Source organism: Terrapene carolina, unplaced genomic scaffold (genome assembly GCF_002925995.2).
Source record: "Terrapene carolina triunguis isolate 2854851 unplaced genomic scaffold, T_m_triunguis-2.0 Scaffold84, whole genome shotgun sequence".
Classification (NCBI taxonomy): Eukaryota; Metazoa; Chordata; order Testudines; family Emydidae; genus Terrapene; species Terrapene triunguis.
In genome coordinates this window covers 41,084,795-41,106,897 of record NW_020664435.1, presented here as the reverse complement: position 1 = coordinate 41,106,897, position 22,103 = coordinate 41,084,795, and the positions used below count along the sequence as shown (strand labels likewise).

Sequence of the window (22,103 nt, the reverse complement as noted above, 5' to 3'; positions counted from 1 at the left end):
GATGGTCATTAAGAACTTCCAAACCCCTAGCCAACGTTTTGTTGAATTGATCAATAGGGGAGCAGAAACTTGTATTAGTTTCAGCCTCACCAAAGCGTGCATAACATTTAGCTAGTCTTTTTGGAATGAGGGATGTGTCTGGTAATAATACATAATTATAAATTTATGACTTTTGGGAAACTAAATGAGAAGGCAATAATACTGCAAATGGTTGCATTAAGTGCCAATGCTTCTTAGAATAATTGTCAGTCTTGTCTGTAATGTAACGTAACATCTTTCTTATTTCTGTCAGATGTATTTAAAGTTAAATGTTGTTAAATATAGTTTGAATTTTCCAAGCAGCAGTCTATACTCTTGAGTTCCAACAATGCAATCATCACCTTTTTGGCCCAACTGGATTGGCCAAGATTCCTTCCAGAGTTACCATTATTCTTTAGTTATCCAGAGGTATCCCTGGAAAGGGGAAGGGGTTTCATACACCATTCAAAACTCATACTTCTGACCAGTTTAGTATTGGTTTTCACATGTTTCAAAGAGGTTCACTGCAGTTATCTTTGGCCAAAAAGAGAGTGGCTGTGATGCAGAGACTTGAAGGTAAAGACTTAAGTGGACAAATAAGGTCAGGAGTAGAATTGGTCAGAAATTTTCAGATGAAACAGAGTTTTGTTGGAAAATGCCAGTTTGTTGAACTTAAAATGTTTTGCAATAACATCTTGGGTTTGATGAATTTTTGGTGAATCAAATGCTGGGTTATGATTGAACCTTGATGAAACCCTGCCAGCTCATCAAGCTGCTAGATCTTCCAGGATCTGTGGCTCTGAGGCAGCCTCAAGGCCAGAAATCCCAGTCTTCCAGGGTCTGCAACTCCACAGCAGGCAGCCACGCCAGAGCTTCCAGACTCCATGCCATGGAACTGGGAGTCTGAAAGCCAAGGGAGCTCTGACTTTAACATGGACTCAGCTCCCAACCTGGCAAAAGGGAGTCAGGAAGTGCTAAGAGCCCAAGTTGATCTGGGGATCTAAGGACTTACATACTTCCTGCCATGGATCTAGGACCCTAGAAGTCCTGGGATAAGCTCCCAGGATCTGTAGTTCCTGGGCATCCCTGCGTTGCGGACTGCCCTGGGGCAAGAAGTCCAGGGCTTCCAACTCTTAGGCAAGCAGCTATGAAACTGACAATAATATCAGTTTTACTCAGCAGGTGTTAAGGTGCGGGTAGGGTGACCAGATGTCCTGATTTTATAGGGACAAGTCCTGATATTTGTGGCTTTTTCTTATATAGGTGCCTATTACCCTTGCAATCTGGTCACCCTAGGTGCAGGGAACAGACTTCCTATTGGAAAGACGATGTGTCATTGTTTCCAAAAAGATATTTTTCAGGATTTCCAGTTCACAGGAAATTTAATATTTGTTTTGATTAATTCTGATTCAGAACAAAACCAACTTTCAAAAAAGTAAAATTTCCTGTGAACCAAAAATCCCACATGTCTGCCAGCTCTAATCAGGAGAGAGAACATCAAAACACCTGATGGGATAGATGACCACATAGGATAGGTGGTTATGAATTAAAATATGGGAAAGGAAGGAATAGATCACTTTAAAAGAGAACTGTGTGAAGTACAAGTAATTTATAAGGTCAGAATTTCCTAGTAAGTAGTGTCCTTTGGCACTGCATGTAAACTTTACCTATGTTCTTGCCTTTCTTTCCCCCATGATAGTTCTTGGTGTGCTACCTTATATATCATTCAGTTCTTTATTATTGCCATAATGAGCTGGAATTAATGCCCATCAGTTCCTCAAGGTGCCTTTCTGGTAACTGGAGATTATCAGGATGTGGAGATTCTCTGGCTATGCCCCTTTTTTCCCAGCCATGCCCTCCCAGTGCAGCAGCTGGGAAGAGAATTGGTGTAGGAGCTTTTACAATTGCTTTACTGCAAATGAGGATTCATCTGTAGAAAACCTCTGGGGAGGGGGAGCAAATCTAATGGCTTTATAACTGCCTTACACCACTCTAGCATGGCCCAAGATCTGGCCAAATGTGTATATAGTTACAGTAGGCCTGATTCTCCTCTCACAGATTCCTCATTTTCCCCAGTGTAGCTCCATTGAAATTAAGGGACTTACACCAGTATAAAATCAATGTGGGGGAGAATTAGGGCCTGTGACTGGTATGCTGACATCTTTATAATATTGTAATTAATCTTTACAATGAATTGGATTTGCAGTTTTCACAGGATGTGGATTAAACTGCTTTTCTTTATTTAAAAAGGTCTGATACTGCAATGTATCTTCACCTCCAACTATCCTTTAACTATCTGGTGTTTTCCCCCTATCAGTGAACTGGCCACATAGAGACCAGCATGTGTCCTCCAGAGAAAGTGGAATGTATCAGCAGCTGACAAAACAAATGGCTGGCTTGAAGTGGAGAGGGCCCGCATTCAATACAATATGCTTCAGCAAAGTTGATAGTTCAGTTGAAATAGGACAGATAATATAGTCAGTGGACCAGATTCATCTCTAGGTAGACTTCAATAGGGATGAATTTAGCCCCTTAGGGTTTTTTTTTAAACAATATGGCCTTTGTTTTGCCAGATTTAGACTTAGTATAATGTTTAATTTACAGATATAATACTAATATATATGAAATTTTGCTAAGTGTGTGGGAGAGTGGAACCATTGAGGTGACTTAATTTGGGCATATTTTATTATTTTGAAACAACTGGTGGTATTGTCCTTATTTGAAGTACAGTAGCTGAAGTAATTATTATGCTACAATGTCATTTTTCTAACTTGATTTCTTAACTCCTGTGGATTAAAATGACCGTAAGAGTAAAACTGTTTTTCCTAGTGTACATAATCACCACTGATTCTTTGATTGTCAGATTCCAGCATTGAAAGAAAAAGTTACAAAAAAAAAGGAGACAGTGAAAAGTGGAAGTGAAATTACAGTGCCTCATGAGAGCAGAGAATCACAAAAGGGATATCACAAGCAGCAACAGAAGAAGAGTCCTAGTTATAAGGTGGTGTTTTTATTATTAAAATCCAACAAATTCTCTGTAAATATTTTATGTAGATTTCTTGTCCTTTGATACCAGTCTGTGGACTATTCAGAACCATTGCTTGTTAAACCTTTTAGTTACTATGGTAAAAATAATAATTTGCATTTCTATAGTGACTTTCATTCAAGGATTTTGCACCACTTTACAGACATTCATTAATCTCCTGTGAGAGAAGTATTCTTATATTTGTACTACAGATGGAAAAAATGAGGCACAGAAGGCCTAAGATACAAGTTACAAAAAGAATCAGTAACAGAGCTGAGAACCATGAATTCAGTTCTATGTTCTAATCACTAGACTGTACGCTCTCTACCGAAAGGCATGGTCCTTGCCCATAAGAATTTATAATCAAAGGTCTTGATCCTGCTTCCATTCAAGGCAGTAGAAATTTTGCCATTGATATCAGTAGGATTGGCCTTAGACAAATATGATATACATGACAAAAGTTAAGCTTTACTTGTCTGTGCTGCCATCTTTATTATATAGCCCTCCAAAAAGCTGTGAAATTGTAATGATTCTCAGTCACTCCAGACCTGGGTTGGCTTTGAAACAATTACTAGAGTTAAAAGGTTTTGTACTCTGTTATTAATTCCTTTAAACATCTAGTTTCCCTACCCTAACAGCCAAAACTAGAAGTATGGCTACCAAGAGTAAAACTTAGTATTTTTTTGCATAATAAGCATAGAAAATAAATAATACATGACTTAACTTTTTGCAATATATTTTGCACTTGAGAAGGAAGCAGAAAGAAGAGCATTACTTGCTGAAATTGAGAAGCTGAAGATATCTGAAGGTCAAGAGAAGCAACACATACAAAGGTATTGGTCAGAATTTTTAAGACATTAATTTAATTCTATAAATATTTTAACATTTTGTGGGTTTTTTTATTTCAGTCTTAAAAACGAAGTTGAACAAATTAACAGAAGCTGGGCAAAGAAATTCCAAATTCTAAAGAAAAGGTATAGTGGTATTATAATATTGTCCATATTCATAGAAATAGCTCATGTCTATAATTTTGCAAACTATATAAGGAAATATTAAGGGTATAGATATTTTGTAGATACAGTATTACTACAATGCAATCACTCAAGCATTTAACTAGCTTGGTGTAGTATGCAAATGAGCAGAATCTGATCATAAGAAATGAGTCACTTGTTGGATAATATACCGTTGATCTGGTTGTAGCAATAACACACTCTTCAGGGGCAGGCACATTTGTATGATTAGTTTAACATTTATCAAGACTGTGGACAGAACACTGAAAATGTAATAATATATCTTTTTTTCTATCTTTAAAGTTGTTGCCATTAAAATACCAACATTTACTACCAGTTACCCCACTACTTTATTAAAAATGTTATTTTCTATTCTAAGTATAAAGAAATGCTGCTGAATTTTAAATGTCCCAGTGAAATGATACCAGTGTAAAGAAAGTGAATGGCATATATGGAGAAAAAATTCAAAATGATTCACACACAAATCTTTTAATGACAGAACTGATGGTCATGCTTTTAATGTACAGTTTTGAAAAATGTACCTCTATGATATGCATAATGAATATACTAGATGCTGTGTATGTGTAATCACTTGGGTCATGGTGTAATTGAAAAAAATAATTAAAAAGTAGATAAATTTACCAAGTTACCACCTATCTGTTATCTAGCACAGGATCTCAGAATGAACTCAAGAATGCTGATTTCTTTTAAGCCTATTAAATACATTACATGAACCTGTTGGCTGTTCATCCCAATTAAGTGAATTTGCCTAGTAATCATACCCATATTAACTAATGCTGTTTGTTTTTTTCATTGAAGGAAACTACTATTTTTTCATGTTTCCAATATTCATAAGATTACATATACACAGAATATTATATAATAAATTCATTATGCATGTCATAGAAGTAATTTTAAAATTGCATGTAAAGATTATCATTATTTTGTCAGTAACAAATTTGAGTCTACACTATTTTAAGAATTCTTCCTATGTTCACATGTCATTCACTTCAGCACATTGATCCTCTGATCCAAACTCATTTACACAAAGGGTTGGTGAGTGTTTTTTTGTTAAAGCCCTTTTATATCATGCTACAATGGGCCTCTATATTATTAATATTTTTCTCCTTTTTCTATTTCTTTTCTCTCCCCTCTCTACTGTTCTCCTTTTCCAGTTTTCTTCCTTTATTTTCATTTCCTTTCAGTCCTCTTAGATCAGGGGTGGGCAAACTTTTTGGCCTGAGGGCCACATTGGGGTTGCGCAACTGTATGGAGGACCGGGTAGGGAAGGCTGTGCCTCCCCAAACAGCCTGGCCCCCACCCCCTATCCACCCCCTACCACTTCCCGCCCCCAACTGTCCCCCTCAGAACCCCCAACCCATCCAACCCTCCCTGCTCCTTGTACCCTGACCGCCCCCTCCCAGGACCCCCACCCCCTATCCAACCCTCCTGCTCCCTGTCCCCTGACTGCCCCGACCCCTATCCACACCCCTGCCCCCTGACAGCGCCCCCGGGACTCCCACCCCCTATCCAACCGCCCTCTTCTCCTCGTCCCCTGACCATCCCCTCACCAGACACCCCGCCCCTATCTGCCCCCTAGGATCCCACCCCCTTATCCAACCCCCCCTGCTCCCTGTCCCCTGACTGCCCTCCCGACCCCATCCACATCCCTGCCCCCGACAGGCCCCCCCCGGGACTCCCACTCCCAACCCTCCCTGTTCCCCATCCCCTGACCGCCCCCCCAGAACCTCCGCCCCATCCAACCGCCCCCTCTTCCCTGACTGCCCCCCAGGATCCCCCGCTCCCTGCCCCCTTACCAGCAGCAGGAGCTCGCAGCCACGACATCCGGCCAGAGCCAGCTGTGCTCCCCACACTGCCCACCGGGAGCGGCAGGCCAGAGGGCAGCCCGCGCGGCGGCGTGGGAGAGGGGGCAGCGGGGGAGGGGCCGGGGACTAGCCTCCCCGGCCGGGAGCTCAGGGGTCAGCAGGGCCGACTCCAGGCACCAGGCACCCAAGCTGGTGCTTGGGGCGGCACCTGGAGGGGGGCGGCGGCGCAGCGCTCTGGCCGCCGGGGGGGGGGAGAGCCGAGCCCCAGCCGGGGCTCGCCGCCCTCCCCCCAGGGCTCCTGCCGCCCTCCCCCCCCCGGCGCCCTGCCCCCGGCGCTCTGGCCGCCGGGGGGAGGGGGGGAGCTGAGCCCCCGCCGGGGCTTGCTGCCCTCCCCCCGGGGCTCCGGCCGCCGCCCCCCCCCGCGGGGGGGAGGGGGCGGCGAAAAAGCCAGAGCCGGCCCTGGGGGCCAGGCAGGACAGTCCCGTGGGCCGGATGTGGCCCGCGGGCCGTAGTTTGCCCACGTCTGTCTTAGATGATTATCCTTCACTACTTTTTCTCTCTCCTTCAAGGATCATATTCTTCCTCTTTTTTCCTTGTCTTTTCCTTTTGATCCTTTTACTCCTTCCCAGTCCTTCCTCTGCATCTCTTTCCCTCAGCCAACCTTCTCCTCTGTTCTACCCATCTTCTCGAATCTTCTCTCTTCCCTTCACTCTGCCACTTCTCCAACTGCAAAAGTCTCATGTTAGTACTCTCCATACTGGGCCTTCTGTTGAACTTATTAGATGGTGCTGCCATGTAGAGAAGTGTACAGAGTTGCCTAGCCTAAGGTGTGAGTAGTTCTCCTCCTACGCACATCTGATAGTATCATCAGATAAAGACGCACAAAAAAACCAAACCTGACTAAACATGTTTAGGAAGACTCCAATGAGTGGCGGTCACGATTATATCTATCTTAGCTACTTATATGCCCCCCCATTACTGTAATATATGAGCCATATTAGGAAAAAAGTACTATTATCATTATATACTATATGAGATCTAACTTGATGAGAAATGTAATGTATTCTCTTAATAGTATCACTAAGCACTTTTATAAGTTGAGCCTGCTGAAGTTAGAGGTGGATGTGTGGTTTTGTACATATCTAATCACTGTAACACCATAAAAATAGATTCATTTTGACAGATATTCTGTTTACAGAGAGGTACATAACCAGAATACAGGAAAAATCTTGTTTTGCCTCCGTTTTTCTGATATTTTATGGAAGCACTGTGCGTAATAAACTGTCTTTTTTTTTCCATAAAAATTTGACTACTAGAGTTTGGCAGGAAATGGTTTTCCCATCACATTAATATTTTCAAGAGTTCAAATTTTTTCCCACCTTGAATCTGGATCAAAATTTGAAATCTTGAAAATACATGTGAAACAGAAAACCAATTCTTTTGGGGGGGCTGGAGGGTAGTTAAAACAAAACCTTTCATTTTGATAATTTCAGAACTTTTCATTTTGATTTTGACTTATTTGAAAAACTTTAATTTGGTTTAATTAGCTTACATTTCAAAACAAAAATCAGAAAACAGATTTTTTCATTTTGACAGTTTAGGAACTTTTTTCTTGATTTTTTTTTTTTTAAGTCAAACATGATAGCTTCAATTTTGACAAACTGGCAGTTTTTGAAAAAAACAAATTCATTACGAAATTTCTGACCTGCTGTAGTGACTACCTGAAGAGCACACAGACTTGAGTTTGCGTTTAATCCTTATGTTATTTTTATAAATTATATTTTTTCTTTATTATTCTCATGTTTCTATTGCATATAAATGTAAAATATGAGAGCCCTCTTGTGGCGAAAATAATACCTGTCAATTTTATAGATGTTGATCAGACTGTGTGGCCTAGTGGATAAAGTGCCTGCCAAATATTTAGACTATATTGCATGTAAGCCCTTTTAAATTTATACTTTGTATTCTTTTTTTCAGCTTTTTCCATCAATTAAATTAAAAATTAATTCTTGACAGTTTTCCTTTTTAAGTGACTTTAGTGCTCATGAAAGTTATCGCTTTGAGAGTACAGGAGATTGAAGTCCTCTGTTCATTTACAGACATAAGTAGAGGACAGCAAGGCAAACTCACACTTTTGGCCTTTCTTCTAAGACTGCCATGAACAGTGCTAGTTAGCATCAACTGTGACGGTGGTTTTTGCGATGTGGACACTTGTACGCTAGGAACTCTACTAAGACTAACAATTTATTTCATATAGGCTACCAAACAGCTATTAGATAGAATTGTCTTTCAGCCACTATTGACCTAGGGCTAGTCTCTGACTGGTGGTTTTGGAACAGAAGATTGTATGGGCTAGATTGACAAAGGGACTTAGGCCCCGAGAAAATCACTGGGAGTCACAAAGCCTGAGCTAGGCACTCAAGCTGCCTATACAATGGAAGGGAGGAGACACCTAAGACTGGGATTCACAAAAACCAGCATGCTAGATGGAGAGCCATCTAAACTAACCAATGGGAGATGCCAAGCAGAGGAGTATGCCCTCAGCCACACCCATCTCAGGGAGTTTGGTGCCTATCGCTGCTTGGAATTCAGCTGTGAACTCTCTCCTCAAGTCAGGTGCTGCTGGGGCTGGGGAGGAAGGGAGGTACGGAGGAGCTTCATCATAACTTTTAGCCTAGCAATCAGGGCACTCATGTGGGATGTGGGAGACCCCTGGATCCAGTCCCCCCTCTGCCTGAGGAGAAGGGATTTGAACAGGAATCTTCCATCTCTCCGGTGAATGCTCTAACCACTGAGTTCCTTCATTCTCTCCTGGTGAATCTGCTCCACTGTGGATAAATAATTAGAGTCATTAGGGGGCTGGAACCTGGGTCTCCTGCATGCTGGGTGAGTGCCATTCTCTTGTTTGTTTGTTTGTTTGTCTCTCTCTCTCCCTCCCTCACCCCCAATGACTCTAAATATTTATACACAGTAAAATAGTTTCAACAGGAGATATTGAGGGAACCCCATATCAGAATATCCCATGGCACAGTGGTTAGGGCACTCACCTGAGAAGTAACAAATCCCTTCTCCCCTTCAGGCAGAGGGGGGACTTAAACAGGAGTCTGCCACATCCCAGGTGAGTCCCCTAACCACTGGGCTAAAAGTTATGAGGGAGGTCCTTCTCCCCTCAAACCCCCAACAATTTGTGTGCAGGGCCCAATCCAATAAGCATAATTAGAGCACAGCTACTGGATTGAGCCCCACAGGAGAGTTGAGCAGAGGAATGCTATCTTCCCCTGGTTTTTGCATCGCACTTGGCCTTAGCAGTCTGGATGTCTAGACTGGAGCAGCAGTGTGTATGCCCAGAGGGAGGAACATAGACAACTAGGGAACTTTTACTGCAAAAATTTAGGTGCCTTCAGGATTCAGCAGCAGCTGAGCAGGTATTTGTGAATATCAGTGGTGCCTGATTCTGGGATTTAGCTGCCTAAAGTGGCAGGTGCCAGCTCCTTTGTGAGTCTAGCCTTATAGCTCATTACTAATCACCTAAGACATACAATGCAAAAAAAAAAAATCTAAACCAAAACATTTCACGTATAAGAAAAGACAAATTAAACTACTGGGTAATTTTAATAATCTAAACTTGTAATTTGAAACATCAGAAAAACAAACAACCAGTTACTTTATATTCAGAAAAGGTTAAATATTTAAATAGTTAAATGAGACAAGACACAATTTATGGCTAACTTGAACCACCTCACTCTGTCATATTTCAGAGTTCCTATTTGTGGTTTTATAAATCTTAGCAAAAAGTGATCAAGTTAGCACTGCTTGTGTCTTGTTTAATTTGCTCATTTAACATTACTGTTCTTCTAGATCTACCATGCCCTCATAATGGATGAGACAATATTTACATTTCTCCTTCTTCTAATAATGGCAGTTATCTGTCCAGTCAAACTCCACAACTGGTCAGATATGAGGGACCACGTCTGACTGGATTTCATTCCTGATATGGTGGAAATCAAATATTTTAGCAGCTGTGAGATTGTGCCTGAAGATTTCCACAGTTCTAAAAAGAAAGCCAATAAAAAGCTGGTAATTCTAAATTAATCTGTGACCAAAAGCTTCCAGTGGTGCCACTCTTTATCTAGTTTGGAATTGTTACCTTTAATAATGCTCTATGGAAATTGACATAAGCTCCCCAAATTAGCAAAACAGGTGCCACCTTTTTAGCAAGTTCAATAAACACATCTGGAAAGACCACGGACTCCTTAAAGGTGCCAAGTTTATAGTGTAATTAACAGTCATTCTAACCACCTTGAATTGTGTTTCTGGTGCTTGGTCTAATTGGATACATCTACACTGCAATGTAAGCCCATGGTTAGTAGAACTTAAGTTAGCAGACTCTGGTTTTGTTAACTTAGGACTTGAGCATCTACACTCATTTGTAACCCCAGGAATCATTGAACCCTGGGTCCCAACATGGGGCACCAGGGTCTACACTGCACTACGTAGGCCTGAGTCCAACCTCCCATATCCCAGACTTCCTAACACCATCCCTAAATGAAGCCACTCTAGCCCTTTGTGGTGCAGTATGGGAAAACTTGACTGTCCACCAAATGTGATTGTCCAGAGGACAAAGAAAGTCAGCCCATCAAATTGTGGAATACTTTTGGCAGACCCCCAGAGTACGAGTCCAGTTGTGCTGTGTCTACACTGCAAAGCAAGAGCTTGAACCATGGGTCCTGGCTTGACTCAGGCTCAGATCCTCCACCTCTGGGGGGTCCTGGGTCTGAGCCCTGAGTTAGCACAATGTGTGTATATACAGATAGAGGAGGTTAGGTTTGAGCTTGAGTTGAAACCCTGGGCTTACATTGCAGTGTAGACATATCCAATGAGGCTTTCCATGTGCATTGCTTGTAGGATTCTTTGTGTAACACTGACAGACCCCGGTCGTTGGCGGGCGGGATCGAACCTGGGACCTCTGGAGCTTAGTGCATGAGCCTCTACTGCATGAGCTAAAGGTCATATGGCTTGTAGCTAAGGCTGTAGAGCAGACTCATTAATCTCTGAGTGGTTTCATTGCCACTAGAGGGGACAGTGCACCACATCCAGGAGATGTGTGGGTTATATACTTCCCCTAGCTGAGGAAGCGCATCCCAAGCTTCAGAGACTTCCCTGTTGAAATCCCGGACGAGCCCCCACTTGTAACACCGACAGACCCCAGTCATTGGTGGGCGGGATCAAACCTGGGACCTCTGGAGCTTAGTGCATGAGTCTCTACTGCATGAGCTAAAAGCTCACTCTCTTCCCACCCCTTCCCGGCAATTGAACGACAGAACTTTTGTCTTTCAGAGTTGTTAACCCCCTCTGACTCCCAAGACAAAAGTTTTGCCACGACAAGTGCCAGTGTGAACGTCGCGTTGTCGGCAGGAACTCTCTCTTGCCAACAGCGCAAATGCCGCTCGTTGGGGGTGGACATTTTTTGTCGGCAGGAGAGCCGACAAACAGTGGCTACACTGCACGACTTTTAGCGGCACAGTTGTGGTGACAGCCATGTCACTAAAAGCTGTGTAGTGTAGACAAAGCCTTAAGTGGTCTCGGTGACACTAGATGGGACAGAACACCACACCGCGGAGGCATGTGGGTTACATTTGCATTAATTGATATGACTGTTTCTAGAGTTAAATTTTTTGATCAGCCAAAGCTATTATTATCCTGGGCATTTTGTCTAAATGTCTTGTGAAAAGTTTTCTCTAATGAGCGATCATGTTAACATTACAACTGGCATGTGAAAATCCTAGCATCAGATCAAATAGAGAACAATGGTCAGGAAGCAAATGCCCATCTTTGACACGAACGTATTTGAAAACCTCAGCTTGAAAAGCTTGAAAAAGTCTCTTTTCCTAAGAGTCCAGACAAACTAGTATCCCTTTCCCATCACCTTGACACACTGATTCTTAAATAATGAGGGATATGGAAGATTTATGTCTAAATAAAAATAGCATTTACCCTTTGAGTTAAGACTAAATATGAATCTTATCATTTAAAGTTCATTTGATTATTGTATCTGCACTAAAAACTGGTTATTAGTTGTTGTATAGGCAGAAGGTATACTATCATTTGTCAATAACTTTCTCAAGATGTTGTATTGTTGTTGTTGTTGTATTATTAATTGCTAAGTGCTGAAAATGTGCTCAGCGCTGGATAAGTCAACAAAAAATCAAGACTATCCCTGGTCCAAAGAGCTTGCCATCAAAGAGACAGACATAGAAAGACAGAAGGCAGAGGAAGTAATTACCCTTATATGAAGTTCTCTTCTCTTAAACTAACATTTTTCATCTCTTTTAGGCCTCCCTTCATCAAAAGGTTTTCCTATAGCATATTTTCCTTCTTTTAAAGAAAATGGAAAAATATTATGGCTGTTCAGCTTACCTCATTTAAACTGGACCTTGAGAAATTAGCTAGTAGTTCTTCTTCAGATGGTTGCAGACATATATTCCACTCAGGTGTGTGCATGCCTAGCATGCCGGAGCCAGAGAACTTTGTCTAGCAGGTGCACATGCCCTCGTAGCCCCTCTCCTGGCTATTTAAGGGCAGCGCCATTCTGACCCCTCTCAGTTCCTTTCCACTGCCTGCAGCTGGAGTCAGAGCATTCTGTATGGTATCTTACCTCATGCTTTTGTTGTCTGAGGTTTCCCTCTCTTTTTCTGAATATAGTTAGCTAATTAGAGTTAGCAGTACCCTTAGTAGTAGATTAGTTTAGTAATTTTATTAGTAAGATTTTCCCTGGCATTATGCCTTCGCCAGGTTTCAAACACTGTCCCTCTTAGGGTAGCTATCCCCAAAATTGGTCCCCATACTTGGTGCTTGTTGTGCTTGGGATAGGGGCATATTAAGGAAAAGTGCTCCATTTTTAAATCCTTCAAAAAGAGAATGCAGGTGGCTAGAGAATTAGGCCTCAAGCAGCACCTTATAGAGCTTATGAGGCCCACATCAGTGCCGGGATCCTCCTCAGATCACCGGCCCCCTCAGAGGGCTTTGGTGCTGCCACAAGTTGCTGTTATGCAGCCAGACTTTGACTCTTCTCCGAGGGGAAGAAACTGTTCTCCTTGATCTCCTTCCCTGAGAAAGAGGACTCATAACACTGACCGTAGCCATTCCAAAGCTTGAAAAGAGTCTTCTTCCTCACCTAAGAGGAGTACTGGGCAGCACCAGGATTCCTCGAGTGCTCAAGGTAGAGGGGGGCTATCTACACACTCTCCGGTACCAAGATGGGATCATTCCAGCACTGTACCATTGACTTCTGTACCGTCTGTGTGGTGGCCATTGAATCTGGTACCGATATATTCAGTCTCAGCACTCACCATATTGATCCCACAAGCTTTTCAAGCAGCAGCAGATTTACTCTGCTTCTCTGTTACAGACTCACCTTTGATACAGGAGTCCTTGACTGTGCTGGTATTGTCTGTGGCCCCAGAATCTGTATCAGCACCAAGGGATCTGTTGTTGGTACTGTTTCCTTCTTTGGCATCACAGACAATTTTAGTTTCTACAGGCCTGGTATGGACCAGATCTGCAGAGGCAGTACTGGCCCCTACTTCGATACCAACGCCTTTTCCAGCACCGAGTGTTAGTTCTGCCTCAATGGCACTACTAGTAGTCGAAGCACTGGCTGCTATGCATCCATAAATACCAGAGCGGCCCCCATACTGGGCTTCAGATGAGCTGGGACATTTGATGCCTCCATGAGGGGTGCCTCCTCCATTTGCATTGGACTATGTGGGAAGTGCCTTGTGTTCTAGCTCAGAGTCATCCTCTGCCTTTCCTTCTCCATCCAGGTACAAGGTGCAAAAGTCTTCGAGATCTCCGGGACATTACGATCAATAGAGGCCTGCGTGGATACAAAAAATTGTATCCTCGTCCAATCTGCGAGCTGCAAAATTTGCAGATTTGTAGGGCTCTACTAAGAGCTCCACAGGTTACTGCGCATAAGTGACGCAGGGCTGTGCCAAGCCCCCGCCTCCCAACCGCCCCCATGTCTCCCCAGAGACTTCCTATCCCGCCATCTGCTCCTCCCCCGCCATACCTCCTACCCTACTCCAGGAAGAGAGGCTACATCCTGAGCCCTCATGTGCAGCGCCGCCCTCGCGGTGGGGGCCTCGGACACCCCTATGCAGCTGTGTTGGCTCTAACACACGCAGCAGAGCACACAGTCACGCTCCCTTCTGGGAATTGTAGTTTACCTCTGGCTGAGCAAGCTGGGGACTACAACTCCCAGAATGCCCAGTGGACTATTGTCACATATCACAGCCCGCTGCTGCGTGATTCAGAGAGCCAAACTGGAGTCTGAGGGCTGGGTGACAGCCGCTCCATTCAGATGAGTGTGTGCTGCAGACCCCTGTGCGGACACAAAATTTGTATTTGTTCTAACTATCAGTATCAGGACCCACACCGTTCTTGCAGTAGAGATAGGGGTTCCAGCCCAGTACCTACCAGCCACCAGTGCCATATCATTTCCCTCAGTGGTCTTCATGGAACACTTAGGATGTTCCTCAATCTTCAAGGTACAAATTCTGGGCTTATTCCAGAGCACGGTCACACAACCTTCCTGCTGTTTCTCTTCCCAACCCACTGAGGCTGGAGATGCATACTGATATTGTTCCTCCTGGGTTGATACAGTCTGAGCTTTTACTGCAAGAGCAAGTCACAGCAGATTCCATTGGACTGGCTTCCTTCTTCATCTTCTTCACCAGATGATTCCACTATATTGGATTCATCTTCTCCTGTGCATGAAGACTTTAAGTTATATCAAGATCTCCTGAGGTTAGTGGCTACCACTTTGGTAGACAGTGTCCAGTCATTGACTCCTGGGAGGGAAACTCTCCCTAGAAATGAAGCGCTTTTGGAACCCACAAAGGTTTTGTGGCATATACCAGCTTCCTTACTGTCAATAGTACAGCATACTGAAAAGTGGTAGTATGACCCTCTGCAGGGTTTTGAGTGTATCTACTCACATCCAGCACCTAACCCTCTCTTGTCATAATGGTGGCAAATGAGCGGTTACATGCGGGGAGATAGAAGTAAACACCTAAAGACAAAAGGTCTAAAACATTACATTTAATGGAAAGAAAAAATGTATTCAACCTTGTCTTTACAAATACACATTGCTAATTAGCAGGTGCTGTTATCAAAATATGACTTCGTAAATTGGGAGCCTATGCCCAGATTTACACGAGTTGACAGAATCCTTCAGGGAAGAGTTTTAAGGCTTTCATTGCAGAAGGCCATCTAGTGGCAAAGACATCACTGTAATCAGCACTGGACATAGTGGATGTCTCCTGCAAGATTATGGCCTTAGCTGTAACAATGAGAAGAGCTTTGTGGTTACAGAACTCTGGTATAGCTCCTGAAGTCCAACAAAGCATACAGGACTTACCTTTTGATGGTCAGTTTTTGTTTTCTGAAAAAAACTCTTGAGACATCACATTATTTTAAGGACTCAAGCTACTTTGCATTCACTGGGGGGCTTATAACCCAGCACTAAAGAGGCACCATTATGGAAGTCTGCAACAGAAGCAGAAATACCTTTCCAAGTGGCACTTTCAGCAGCCATCTCATCCTGCTAGACAGCAAGACTTCCCTAGGAAGGGACACAAATCACAGAGGAGAAGGCCATCTGGTTCACCAGCCAACCTATCATCCACCAGCTTTGGGCAAGCAGACAATTTGACTCTCCTATCAAGGGCAGCATTCCAGTTGTAAACTTCCCAACCATGTCTCCTCCGTTTGGGGACAGGCTCTCTCACTTCTACACATAAGTGCTGACTCCGTGGGTGCTCTGGGGCTGGAGCACCCATGGAAAAAAAATAATGGGTGCTCAGCACCCACCAGCAGCCCTATGGATCAACTTCTCCCCTTCTCCCCCAGTGCCTCACACCCACCAGCAGCCCTGCTGATCAGCTCCTCACCCTCCCTCCCAGTGTCTCTTGCCCACTGCAGATCAGCTATTCATCTGTGTGCAGGAGGTGCTTGGGAGGGAGGGGGGCAGAGAGGGTGGGGTGTGCTCAAGGGAGGGAGTGAAGCGGGGCAGGAAGAGGTGGGATGGGAAGAGACAGAACTGATGCAGAGCAGGGGCGGGAAGAGGTGAGGTGGGGCCTTGGGAGAAGGGGTGGAGTGGGGCAGGGCCTGGGATGGAGCACGGGTCAAGCATCCCAGGGGATCTGAGGAAGCCGACACCTATGCTTCTACAGCACTTGGGAAACAATAACCACAGACAAGTGGATCCTCAGCACTTGGGGATAGGGTTGTGCCATACAATTTCTGTCCATTCTCCCTTCCCATCCTCCTACCCCATCCCTTTTCTGGGGCCCCTCTCATTAGCCACTGCTCTTACATCAGATCCAGACGGTGCACTTCAGGAACCATAGAAGAGGTTCCCCTTCGGTGTCGGGAAAAGGGATTCTTCTCTCGTTACTTCCTGGTCCCCACAGCCAAAGGAGGAATTAGACTTATTTTGGACCTCCAAGATCTGGACAAATGCATCAAATATATGAGATTGTATATGGTAATCTTAGCTACAATTCTCCCCTTGTTAGAGCACAGTGACTGGTTTGCTGCCCTCAGTCTTCAGGACAACTACTTCTGTGTGGCAGTTTTCCCAATCAACAGGAAGTTTCTGAGATTTGTAGTCACAGGTCAACATTATCAATACATAGTTCTCCCCTTTGACTTGTCATTAGACCATGACGTACCAAATGCATGGTGGTAGTGGCAGCCTGTCTCAGGAGGCTGGGAATTCATATCTTTCCTCACCTTTATGATTGTTTATTCAGGGGCAAGTCCAAAGAACAAGTCCTCCATCACACCCAGTTCACACTACATCTCTTCAATCGGCTGGGACTGATTTTGAACAAAGGAAAGTAAGCATTAATTCTAACACAAAATCTTGAGTCATTAGGGCCCTACTAGACTCTACAAGTTCAAGGGATTTTCTGTTGAACACGTTGTTTCAAACAATATGTCATATATGTCAGTACCTCTGGCCTCACCCTTCAGCTACAGTCTGTGTTTGTCTGATGTTGCTAGGTCATATGGCTGCATGCGGTAATCTAGTCTAGCATGTGAGATTGTGCCTTTGTCCTCTTCAAAGTTGGTTAAAGTTGATTTATCTCCCAAATTGTCAGTTGGTGGATAGTGTAGTACAAGTGCAACCACCAGAACATAGGATTGCATCCCTGACCATCTTGGCTAATAGTCATGGATGGACCTATTCTCCATGAATTTATCTAATTCTGTTTTGAACTCAGTTGTACGTTTGGCCTTCCCAACATCACCTGGCAATGAGTTCCATTGGTTGTGCGTTGTGTGAAGAAGTACTTCCTTCTTCCTATGCTTGTTTTAGCCTGCTGCCTATTAATTTCATTGGCTGACCAGTAGTTCTTGTGCTACGTGAAGGGGTAAATAACACTTCCTTGTATACTTTTTCACACCATTCATGATTTTATAGACTGCTATCATATCCCCCCTTAGTCATCTCTTTTCCAAGTTGAACAATCCCAGTCTTTTTAATCTCTCCTCATATGGAAGCTGTTCCATACCCTTAATATTTTTGGCTGCCCTTCTCTGTATTTTTCCCTTTCTAATACACCTCTACCCCGATATAATGCGGTCCTCAGGAGCCAAAAAATCTCACCGTGTTATAAGTGAGGCCGCGTTATATCAGGGTAGGGAGAGGAACCACTCCCCGCCCCAGCTCACCTCCGCTCTGCCTCTGCCTCCTCCCTGAGCACACCGCCGCCCCTCCGCTTCTCCCACCTTCCCTCCCTTCCAGGCTTGCCGCGCTAATCAGCTGTTTGGCCCAGCAAGCCTGGAAGGGGGGGGGAGAAGCGGAGCGGCAGCGGCGCGCTCAGGGGAGGAGGTGGAGATGAGCTGGAGCGGGGAGCGGTTCCTCTGCACCCCCCGTTACTTGCTGCGGCCCTCCCCAGGGCCTCCCCGCCCCAGCTCACCTCCGTTCTGCCTCCTCCCATGAGCACGCCGCAGCTCCGCTTCTCCCCCCTCCCAGGCTTGCCATGCCAATCAGCTGTTTGGCGCGGCAAGCCTGGGAGGGAGGAGAAGCGAAGCTGAGCAGCATGCTCGTGGGGGGAGGAGGAGGAGAGCTGGGGTGGGGAGCGGTTCCTGTGAGCCCCCTCCCTTACTTGCTGTGGTCCCCCTGCCCCAGCTCACCTCCCCTCCGCCTCCTCCCAGGAGCGCACCTGGGAGGGAAGAGAAGCGGAGCTGTGGCGCGCTTGTGGGAGGAGGCGGAACGGAGGTGAGCTGGGGTGGGAGGGCCCCGGGGAGGGCCGCAGCAAGTAACGGGCGGGTGCAGAGGAACCGCTTGCGGTAACACGAATTCGCATATAACGAGGTAAAGCAGCCCCGTCCCCCAGAGCGCTGCTTTACCGCGTTATATCTGAATTTGCGTTATATCGGACCGCATTATATATATATCTATATCTTTTTTGAGATGGGACGACCAGAACTGCCCGCAGTATTCAAGGCGTGGGCATACCGTGGATTTATATAGTTATATTATGATATTTACTGTATTATTATCTATCCTTTTCCTAATGGTTCCTAACATTCTGTAGGCATTTTTGACTGCCTCTGCACATTGAGCAGATGTTTTCAGAGACCATCCATAATGACTCCAAGATCTCTTTCTTGAGTGGTAACAGCCAGTTTAAACCCCATCATTTTGTATGTACAGTTGGGATTATGTTTTCCAATGTGCATTACTTTGCATTTATCAATATTGAATTTCATCTGCCATTTTGTTGTCCAGTCACCCAGTTTTGTGAGATCCCTTTGTAACTCTTCACAGTCTGCTTTGGACTAGAATAATTTTGTGTCATCTGCAAACTTTGCCACCTCATTCTTTACCCCTTTTTCCAGATCATTTATGAATTTGCTGAACACCATTGGTTCCATTACAGATCCCTGGAGGACCTCGCTATTTACCTTTCTCCATTCTGAAAACAAACCATTTATTCCTACCTTTTGTTTCTTGTCTTTTCAGCAGCTGCTGATCCATGAGAGGATCTTCCCTCCTATCTCATGTTTGCTTACTTTGCTTAATAATCTTTAGTGAGGGACCTTGTCAAAGGTTTTCTGAAAGGCCAAGTGCACTATATCCACTGGCCTTGTCCATATGTTTGTTGACCCCTTCAAAGATTTCTAATAGATTAGTGAAGCACGATTTCCCTTTACAGAAGCCATGTTGACTCTTCCCCCAACAAGTCATATTTATCTATGTGTCTGATAACTCTGTTCTTTACTCTGCTTTCAACCAATTTGCCTGCTATAGAAATTAAGCTTACTGGCCTGAAACTGCCAGGATAGCCTCTGGAGCCCTTTTTAAAAATTGACGTAATTAATTATTCTTCAGTCATCTGGTACAGAAGCTCATTTAAGTGGTAGGATACATACCACAGTTAGTAGTTTACACTTTTGTATTTTATATTTGAGTTCCTTCAGAACAGTTGGGTGAATACCATCATGTCCTGATGATTTATTACTATTTAATTTATCAGTTTGTTCCTAAATCTCTTCTGTTGACACCTCAATCTGGGACAGATTCTCAGATTTGTCACCTAAAAAGAATGACTTAGGTGTGTGAATCTCCCTCACATCCTCTGCAGCGAAGATCAATGCAAAGAATTCATTTAGCTTCTCCGCAATGGCCCCATCTTCCTTTAGTGCTCCTTTAGTACCTTGGTCGTCCAGTGGCCCACTGATTGTTTGTCAGGCTTCTTTCTTCTAATATACTTTAAAAAAAATTGCTGTTAGTATATGAGTCTTTTGCTAGTTGCTCTTCAAATTCTCTTTTGTCCTGTCTAATTATACCTTTACACATGACTTGCCAGAGTTTATGCTCCTATGTATTTTCCTCAGTAGGATTTGATTTCCAATTTTTTAAGGATGCCTTTTTGCCTCTAACAATCTCTTTTATTCTGTTGTTTAGTCATGGTGGCATTTTTTGATCCTCTTACTTGGAGTACCTATCTATTATGGTATTTTTAAAAAGTTTCCATGCAGCTTACAGGCATTTCATGACTGTTCTTTTTAATTTCCATTTAGTTAGCATCCTCATTTTTACGTAGTTCTCCTTTCTGAAGTTAAATGCTACTATGTTGGCTTCTTTGGTATTTCCCTCCCAGCAAGGATGTTAAATTTAATTATATTATGGTCGCTATTACCAGCTATATTCTCCTCTGTGCTCCACTTACGACTAAGTCGTGCAAAGGTGTTCCCTTTGCCTGTCCTCCACCGATACGGACTGTAGTTACCAGTGCCTTCACAATAGTTTGAGGAGCACATCTAGGGGATGTTGAAGGGTTTGTGGATAGAACAAGAAGCTTCCCTTCAGATCAGCGTCCTGGAACTTCAAGCCATTTACACTGTGTACTGGGCCTTTTGGGTTCAGATCAAGGGCACAGTGGTTCACATACTTACCAACTACCATGTATTATATAAACTAGAATGGAGGAGCCCACTCCAATCAGCTCTGCTAGGAAGCAATAAAGTTTTGGCACTTTTGCATCAAGGAAGACATCATTTCCACAGTCTCACACTTACTGGGTGCTCAGAATCAGGTGACTGATCACTTCAGCGAGAATTTCTCCCAGAATCATGAATAGTCCATTAAGAGCACTGTTCTGCGGTCCGTCTTCAGAGAATGGGACATTCCAACAATCAACTTGTTTGTGACAGAAGTGCAGTCAGTTCTGCTCTCCAGTGGGTCTCAGTCCAAGCTCTTTAACTGATGCCTTTCATTTGGATTGGGTATCGGCACTGATGTATGCTTTCCCCCCAGTCCCACTCATCTCTGAGATTATTCTCAAACTGAAGATGGATCATGCAAAACTGATACTCGTGGCCAAGACAATGTTGGTTCTCTGACCTTCTTACTCTATCTGTTCAGTCTCCCAGAACTCTTCACCCTCCTTCTCGACCTACTGACAAACCACAGTCAGATTTGGCATCCAGCACTGAGCAGTCTGTGTCTCCTGGCGTAGATGAGGAGGAAGGATGATGTTCTGAATCAGTTCAGCAAGTCCTAATTAAAAGGAGAAAACCCTCTACTAGGACTGCCTATTTGGACAAGTGGAAGTGTTTTTCAGTTTGGTCACTGGGTCAAGGAATTCAGCCAAGATTAGCCTGCATTCAGGACCTTTTGGATTACCTGTTACATCTTAAGTCTGCAGGTCTGCGTCTCAGGTCATTGAAGATCCACTTAGCAGTGATTTTGGCATTCAATCCTCCGATACAAGGAAAGTAATTTTTTCCCCAACTACATGTAGTCAGATTTCTGAAATGTGTTGTCTGTCTCTTTCCATGTCTGAAAAAAATGGTTCTGTTGTGGGACCATAAATACTGGCTGCCCTCATGGAACCTCCATTTGAGCCCCTTGCAACTTGCTCTCTGTCCCTCCATTACTGAAAGACAGCTTTTCTTACTACCATAACATCCGCAAGGAGAATAAGGAACTGCAGGGCCTAATGACAGGGCTTCCGTATATGCAGTTTTTCCGAGACAAAGTGGCCCTAAGGCCGCATCCAAAAAAAATTCTGAAGTGTTTTCACAGTTTCACCTTAACCAACCAATATACTTACCTGTATTCCTTCCTAAGCCACACTCAAGTGCAGATGAACAGTGCCTTCATACACTGGATGTGAGACGATGCTTGGCATGCTATCTGAAAAGGGCTAAACCATTTTGTTCATCACCATGGCTTTTTGTCTCCTATGTGGATTGAGTGAAGGGTCAGGCAGTCTCTGCACAGACAATTTCTGGTTGAACCACCACCTGCATTATAACGGTATATGGGATAGCTCAGACCACACCACCACATGTCCACAGAGACTGGTGGCTCATTCAATGAGGGCCCAAGTGGCTTTGTCCACATGCCTCAGTGATGTTTCTGTATTGGATATTTTCAGGGCTGCTACCTGGTCTTCAGTGCATATTTTTACCAAACACTATGCTCATAGGTGCTGGAACAAGGAGTGCGGGGGGTGCTGCAGCACCCCCTGGCTTGAAATGGTTTCCATTATATATAGGGTTTACAGTTTGGTTCAATGGCTTTCAGCACCCCCACTATAAAAATTGTTCCAGCACCCCTGACTATGCTATTACAACTGTTGTTTTTGGAGATGTGGGTAGAGAAGTGTATTCCATGGCCCACCCTTCATCCCCTCTGGT

At 44.0% G+C, this 22,103-nt stretch overlaps 1 protein-coding gene across 1 annotated transcript in view; it reads left to right on the top strand.

Annotated features, from left to right (window-relative positions):
- Window positions 1–22,103, top strand: part of CUNH10orf67 (chromosome unknown C10orf67 homolog) — a 103,278-nt gene that overhangs the window by 66,561 nt on the left and 14,614 nt on the right. The window contains exons 10-12 of the mRNA XM_026649345.1: window positions 2,882–3,019; window positions 3,794–3,876; window positions 3,952–4,017. Coding sequence (XP_026505130.1) covers window positions 2,882–3,019; window positions 3,794–3,876; window positions 3,952–4,017 — 287 coding nt within the window. The remainder of the gene's footprint in view (window positions 1–2,881; window positions 3,020–3,793; window positions 3,877–3,951; window positions 4,018–22,103) is intronic.